The sequence below is a fragment of the Mobula birostris genome, chromosome 15, assembly GCF_030028105.1.
Source record: "Mobula birostris isolate sMobBir1 chromosome 15, sMobBir1.hap1, whole genome shotgun sequence".
NCBI lineage: Eukaryota > Metazoa > Chordata > Chondrichthyes > Myliobatiformes > Myliobatidae > Mobula > Mobula birostris.
In genome coordinates, this window is record NC_092384.1 from 24,012,609 (window position 1) to 24,020,570 (window position 7,962).

Below are 7,962 nucleotides of genomic sequence, written 5' to 3' on the forward strand. Positions count from 1 at the left end.
AGCCAGAAGAGGCCATGAGAAGGCCTTGGCGGTCAGGATTAAGGAAAACCCCAAGACATTCTACAAGTATGTGAACAGCAAGAGGATAAGACGTGAAAGAATAGGACCTACCAAGTGGGACAGTGGGAATGTGTGTATGAAATGGGAGGAAATAGCAGAGGTACTTAATGAATACTTTATTTCAGTATTCACTCTGGAAAAAGATCTTGGTGATTGTAGGGATGACTTGCAGTGGACTGAAATGCTTGAGCATGCAGATATTAAGAAAGAGGATGTGCTGACGGTTTTGGAAAGCATCAAGTTGGATAAGTCACCGGGACCGGATGAGATGTACCCCAGGCTACTGTGGGAGGTGAGGGAGGAGATTGCTGAGCCTCTGGTGATGATCTTTGTATCATCAATAGGGACGGGAGAGGTTCCAGAGGATTGGAGGGTTGCGGATGTTGTTCCTTTATTCAAGAAAGGGAGTAGAGATAGCCCAGGTGTGATGGGGTCCTGAATTACCCCTATGAACTGTGCTTTTGAAAAGAGAGGGGGGGGGGAGAGAGGGGGGGGGGAGAGAGGGGGGGGGGAGAGAGGGGGGGGGGAGAGAGGGGGGGGGGAGAGAGGGGGGGGGGAGAGAGGGGGGGGGGAGAGAGGGGGGGGGGAGAGAGGGGGGGGGGAGAGAGGGGGGGGGAGAGAGGGGGGGGGGGAGAGAGGGGGGGGGGAGAGAGGGGGGGGGGAGAGAGGGGGGGAGAGAGGGGGGGGGAGAGAGGGGGGGGGAGAGAGGGGGGGGGAGAGAGGGGGGGGGAGAGAGGGGGGGGGGAGAGAGGGGGGGGGGAGAGAGGGGGGGGGGAGAGAGGGGGGGGGGAGAGAGGGGGGGGGAGAGAGGGGGGGGGAGAGAGGGGGGGGAGAGAGAGGGGGGGGGAGAGAGGGGGGGGGAGAGAGGGGGGGGAGAGAGGGGGGGGGAGAGAGGGGGGGGGGGAGAGAGGGGGGGGAGAGAGAGGGGGGGGAGAGAGGGGGGGGGGAGAGAGGGGGGGGGGAGAGAGGGGGGGGGGAGAGAGGGGGGGGGGAGAGAGGGGGGGGGAGAGAGGGGGGGGGGAGAGAGGGGGGGGGGAGAGAGGGGGGGGGGAGAGAGGGGGGGGGAGAGAGGGGGGGGGAGAGAGGGGGGGGAGAGAGGGGGGGGGAGAGAGGGGGGGGGAGAGAGGGGGGGGGGAGAGAGGGGGGGGGGAGAGAGGGGGGGGGGAGAGAGGGGGGGGAGAGAGGGGGGGGAGAGAGGGGGGGGGGAGAGGGGGGGGGGAGAGAGGGGGGGGGAGAGAGGGGGGGGGAGAGAGGGGGGGGGAGAGAGGGGGGGGAGAGAGGGGGGGGGAGAGAGGGGGGGGGGAGAGAGGGGGGGGGAGAGAGGGGGGGGGAGAGAGGGGGGGGGGAGAGAGGGGGGGGGGGAGAGAGGGGGGGGGAGAGAGGGGGGGGGGAGAGAGGGGGGGGGGAGAGAGGGGGGGGGAGAGAGGGGGGGGGAGAGAGAGGGGGGGGAGAGAGAGGGGGGGGGAGAGAGGGGGGGGAGAGAGGGGGGGAGAGAGGGGGGGGAGAGAGGGGGGGGAGAGAGGGGGGGGGAGAGAGGGGGGGGGGGGGGAGAGAGGGGGGGGAGAGGGGGGAGTGAGGGGGGGGAGAGAGGGGGGGGAGAGAGGGGGGGGAGAGAGGGGGGGGAGGAGGGGGGGAGAGAGGGGGGGAGAGAGGGGGGGGAGAGAGGGGGGGGAGAGAGGGGGGGGAGAAAAGACTGCTTTGAGATGATTTTTCAGCAGCAGGTTTACATTTCTACAAGGACATGGCCTGCTTGTACATACTTACAGAGAGAGAAAAGGGAGGAGCTGATTTGAGAGACAGTTGGTACTCAGCATGGGGAGATAAATAGAAGGTCAGATGATAGACCTGCAACACATGATTTTGGACACTGAATGAGCTTCGTTGTGCCCACAGAAAAAGTGGGTTTTGGAAGATCGACCAGTGGCTCTCGCAGTGTAGCGGAGGTGTGACCGGTGAGGAGTTGTTTGTGTGCCCAACCCTCACCTGGGTTGATAATTCCACCACAGAAGAATGGTCCCCTTTTTGCTGTGGTCACGGTCGGTGACTTTTAAAGGATTTCAGAGGATAACGGGGAGATCAATGGTGTCAGCTCACCTGAAGACTCAGATCTTTCTCTCTCTCTCTATCTATCACTACTCAACTTAATACCACAAACTGAACTTTACTCATCATCATAAGACTGTATCTATTTACCCCTAGACTTGAAGCTTGATTTTCATATATTTCCACACCTACTGATATACTTACTGATGTATGATCATTGCTAATCTGCCTGATTTATCTGCATTTATATTACTGTATTGCGTAGTTACTAATAAGTATCATTAGTTAGTAGCAATACTGGACTCCAAGGTGCTTTCCATCTCTGCTGGTTCTTTAACCCGTCACAGGGTACGTGACACAGGAAATTATAGACCAGTGAGTCTTACTTCAGTGGTTGGTAAGTTGATGGAGAAGGTCCTGAGAGGCAGGATTTATGAACATTTGAAGAGGTATAATATGATTAAGAACAGTCAGCATGGCTTTGTCAAGGGCAGGTCGTGCCTTATGAACCTGATTGCATTTTTTGAGGATGTGACTAAACACATTGATGAAGGAAGGCCAGTAGATGTAGTGTTTATGGATTTCAGCAAAGCATTTGATAAGGTACCCCATACAAGGCTTATTGAGAAAGTAAGGAGGCATGGGATCCAACAGGACATTGCTTTGTGGATCCAGAACTGGTTTGCCCACAGAAGGCAGAGTGGTTGTAGACGGGTCATATTCTGCATGGAGGTCTGTGACCAGTGGTGTGCCTCAGGGATCTGTTCTGGGACCCTTACTCTTTGTGATTTTTATATATGACCTGGATGAGGAAGTGCAGGGATGGGTTAGTAAGTTTGCTGATGACACTAAAGTTGGTGGTGTTGTGGATTGTGTGGAGGGCTGTCAGAGGTTACAGCGGGACATTGATAGGATGCAAAACTGGGCTGAGAAGTGGCAGCTGGAGTTCAACCCAGATAAATTTGAAGTGGTTCATTTTGGTAGGTCAAATATGATGGCAGAATATAGTATTAACGGTAAGACTCTTAGCAGTGTGGAGGATCAGAGGGATCTTGGGATCCGAGTCCATAGGACACTCAAAGCAGCTGCGCAGGTTGACTGTGTGGTTAAGAAGGCATACAGTGCATTGGCCTTCATCAATCGTGGAATTGAATTTAGGAGCCGAGAGGTAATGTTGCAGCTATATAGGACCCTGGTCAGACCACACTTGGAATACTGTGCTCAGTTCCGGTCACCTCACTACAGGAAGGATGTGGAAACTATAGAAAGGGTGCAGAGGAGATTTACAAGGATGTTGCCTGGATTGGAGAGCATACCTTAAGAAAATAGGTTGAGTGAACTTGGTCTTTTCTCCTTGGAGCAACGGAGGATGAGAGGTGACCTGATAGAGGTATATAAGATAATGAGAGGCATTGATCGTGTGGATAGTCAGAGGCTCTTTCTCAAGGCTGAAATGGTTGCCACAAGAGGACACAGGTTTAAGGTGCTGAGGAGTAGGTACAGAGGAGATGTCAGCAGTAAGTTTTTTTTTTTACGCAGAGAGTGGTGAGTGCGTGGAATGGGCTGCCGGCAACTGTGGTGGAGGCAAATACGATAGGGTCTTTTAAGAGACTTTTGGATAGGTACATGGAGCTTAGAAAAATAGAGGGCTATGGGTAAGCCTAGTAATTTCTAAGGTAGGGACACTTTCGGCACAACTTTGTGGGCCGAAGGGTCTGTATTGTGCTATAGGTTTTCTATGTTTCTATTCAGAGAGAATGTATGTTTTCCTCAACTATGTCAATTTCCCTCTGGTCTCCAAACTGCTGAAAGTACATTATGAACATTGAACAGAACACCAGTTGTAAAAAAATACTCAACTCTAAGGCAGCCTTCAACATTAATAAGCAATGCATACTAAATGGCAAGTAGTACAACTATTTCATATGGTGAGGCTTCAGAAAAGGCCAGGTGTTGCACCTATGCAGCTGGAGGGAAAGTGAAAGGGGCAGTAGATCTTATGAGTGAACCAGAGAACCAGGGAGCTGTTGGGTGAAAAACACCACCTTCAGAACAGTGAAACAGATGGAAATGATGCATTTATCATTGACATTATGCTGGAAAATTGTAGAACTACTGAATGGGTGGGACAAGGCAAGGACAAAGGAACCCCCTTGCAGTTTTGGAGAAGGAAGGGTTAAGTGCAGGAGCAGAACACAAACGTGTATGGCAATCACTTCCTCCTTGTACCTGGTCTATTGTGCATCTCCATACTTTCTCTGTTTCAAATTTCTAGCCAAAAGTTTACTTTGACTTGAAAAATATACAAGTGTAATGGATCATGCCCTAATGGAAGCTATTCTGCTTAAACTAGTCTCTGAATATTTCTTAAGGAAATCAGCTGTAATCTATCGGCCCGAACTAGTTCATACAGACCAAATGGGATTTGCCTATTCTTGCACACCTAAACATCAACTGTATTTCCTTATTCCCCTCCACCTTGCCCTCCGGTCCCTCTATTTGCGTCTTCATGTACACAATATCTTTTTTAAAAGGCATTAATAACATATTTCAAGTAATCCAGAAAATTCCATGTGTTCAATTTGTAACGAAATAGTAGATTCTTTAAGGCAACATTCAACATTAAATTTAATCAGCTACAGTGGAAATTAATAACAAAAATTGCAGTTAGCAAAAATCTTTAACAAAACAAAATACTGCATCTGATGAAGTGCTGTTGACCTGAAAAGTGAACTGTGTTTCCCTCTTCTCAGCTGCTGCCTAACTGACTGAGTATCCGAAGAGATACAAAATTTACAAATGCAAAAATCGGCAAGGGGTGACTAAACCAGGAAACACTACAACTTACATCAAATAATTGTTTTTAGTTTCTTTATTGCTACCGGCCCACTACAAATAAAGGGACTCAGAGTGCCTGTTAACACGAAGTTTGTCCACAATGTATATACCACAATCCACAATGTATGGAGACCTTTAACTCAGCTGTAATTAATTATAACTCCACTAAAGCTCCAATGCAGCATTTTTCAGGCATCGGAAACGGTGATAATAACAGAGAAATTTACTTGGACATCTTCAGTTATCTTTTTACATTATTTCCTCAGCGTGGAATGCAAAATTATTTCAAGCTGTCAGAATACCAATGCTCTGGAAAACCTGAAGTGCATTGCAATTGTTATCGCCAACATATTACATTTAAATTAAAACTCAAAATTTCATGCAATAGAAATTTGACAACCAGTGGCCGGATATATGCCATTCATAGATCTGAAGAACTCTCAAACAATGTGTGATAAACTGCCTCCGACTAAGTGGGGCTTCTCTGAATTTGAATAGAAGTTTTGAAAGTCGTTAAATTTTACAGTAGGATTGCAAAATAAAATGGGTAGATTGAGGGTAAGAAGAACCGACAGCCTGAATTAGACTGATAAGTAAGCAACTTACTTATCTACCAGTGTGCGAATGACAGCCAGCGTATCCAGGACCAGGCCGTCCACGTTCTGCTTCTTCCTACGAGGCTCGTGGGGGCCCCGGCCCCTCCTGGGCGGCCTCACCGGTTCCCGGGAGCGGCTCCTGGGCTCGACCTCCCCACTGTGGTGATGCTGGTGATGGAGATGGTGATGGTGATGAGAAGAGGACGACGACGGCGGAGGAGGGGGCGGCTGGTGACCGCGCTGGGCCGGAGGTGCCGCGTTCTCGTCGACGTCGCTCTCCTCCCGACACACGCAGCTGTTCCCCATGCGGCCTGCCGCGCTGCACGCAGCGCCGGGCAGCTCAGCGAAAAGCAGAAACCCTTGCACCAGGCTCCGTGTGGCGTGGAATAGAGTCCAGGCCGCAACGATCATCTAGGAAGGCTCCCGCCGCGACAGCGTCACCATCCTGTCCACGGGCGCCGCCTCTCACTGTGGCTCCAGCCGCGGGCACCCAAGCCGGGGCACCAGGCCGCCCGCCACCCAAACCGACGGCCCCAGCGCCAGCGCCGCCGCCGACATCGCTTAACCAACGGCCGCTGTCCCCCGCTAGAGCACCGAGCCCCCGGGGGGAGGGAGGACCACCCTCCGCCTACCGATCACGCCGCTCTGCCCTTTCACCAGTGACCGATTCTCTCACACAGGAGAGCAGGAAGCTCCGGCTGGAACTCGGCGCCGCGGCTAATGCTCGCCGTTGGGTAGGTTTGGTTTGGAAAAGGCCCGCGCCGCTCCCCGGGCTCGTTGCCCCGCTGATTGGCTGTCGCTTCCGGCTCGCTCCTTGCTCTCGACCGCCCTCAGCGGCCGGCGGGCGAACAGAGTCCTCGCCATCCCTGCTCCAACCACCGGATAGTTCATTCGTAATTCTGAGAAATTCAACCGTTTTGATTTGTTTTAACTTGGACAACTAGGAAGTGATAAAGAAAAAAAATTACATGTCGATATTTAATTAAAAATGCATTTATTTAAGGCAATTTATTCACAAAGAAGAACAGTTAATATTTCAGCTTTTTTTCAGCAGACTTGGATTACCAACTTTTATACAAAGCAGTTCTATTGAAACATTACTTCACTTAAAACATTAACTTTGTTTCACCCATCACAGATGCTGTCTGATCTGCTAAGGATTTACAGCATTTTGTAATGAGTTTCAAATCTGTGGTGTAGGTCCTCCCCCTAGGTCATGGCAGCGTTCTGTTCCTGTGGACTGTTCATAACTAGAATCGTTTGGAAGTCCAAAATGCAGTTGTGAATGCAGTTCCCACGTGGTAGAAGATATCTGCAACCCAGCAGCAGCTGGCAAGTCCATCCTGTCTCACCCATATATATGGGCTGTACAGGAGTTGAGCATTCATAAGCTTGGATTTTGCTTTTGGGCTAAATAACTGATTCCATTTCTAGGTTTTACAGTCAAGGAAATACCTTTCCCTATCTACATTAGTAAGTCAGAAAATATTGCCTGATTTTCTTAAATTCTCCTCGTACCACAATTGACTTGTTCAATCTTTGCTGCTTCCCAATTAAGAAAAGTACACTCTTCCTTATATGTGAAGATCATAACACTACTTGGTGTTCTTCATTAATGTTCATGTAATTTACAGGTATGTTATTTTGTTGTACTGCAACCTCCTACATTTAGGTAGTACATCTCACCACCTCACTTAATGGCCAATAAAGTTCTTTTGATGTTCAATAATTCTTGTGGTGGAGACAAAGCAGCCAATTTTCACAGAGCATACTGTTACGTGAAATATGTGATAATCATTGGATAAAATGTTTTAGAGATGTTGTTTGAGGGACATATAATAGCACTGACACAGGTGATAACTCCCCACGGAGACACAAGAGATGTAGGAATCTGGAGCAACAAGCAATCTGCTGCAGGAACCCAGCGAGTTAAGTAGCATCTCTGGGGGAGAAAGGAATTGTTGACTTTTCAGGTTGAAATCCTGCATCAGAACTGTTGGCAATTTAAGTGCAGTGCGAAGTATAGCCATGATTTCACAAAAATGCTGAACTCTTATTTTAATGTGAACAATATTGTGCTCAGTGATCTCCAGCAAAAGATTAATTGATTTGGTTTGCTCATGTTGGTGAAATGGCTGTTGTTTGAATTGCAGAAAAATAGTTACTTGAAAGGATTTAACACTCCATTTGAAAGAAAACTTCACAAAAACTGCATCCCTTAACAAAGCATCGAATTTCAAGTCTGGGTTGTGTTTACAAGTCCTCAAGTGGAGTCTGAGGCCAGACTTAGTTCAATGAGCAGCAGATCAATAAAAGAGCTAATGTAACACCAATACTTATTGCTGGATCGTTTAAGTTGATGAGCAGGCTAAACATGTGTCATGTTTATAGATGGATTATTTTCCATAGGGCCAGAATATCAATG

The 7,962-nt window shown here is 49.4% G+C and overlaps 1 protein-coding gene across 2 annotated transcripts in view; it reads right to left on the reverse strand.

The window, feature by feature from the left end:
* The window catches only part of rspry1 (ring finger and SPRY domain containing 1), a 69,693-nt gene extending 63,331 nt beyond the window's left edge, over positions 1–6,362 (reverse strand). For both annotated transcript variants that reach the window (XM_072279454.1, XM_072279453.1), the window contains exon 1: positions 5,548–6,362. In XM_072279454.1, the coding sequence (XP_072135555.1) occupies positions 5,548–5,948 (401 nt within the window). In that variant the 5' untranslated portion in view covers positions 5,949–6,362. The remainder of the gene's footprint in view (positions 1–5,547) is intronic.
* Between the last annotated feature and the right edge of the window lie 1,600 nt (positions 6,363–7,962).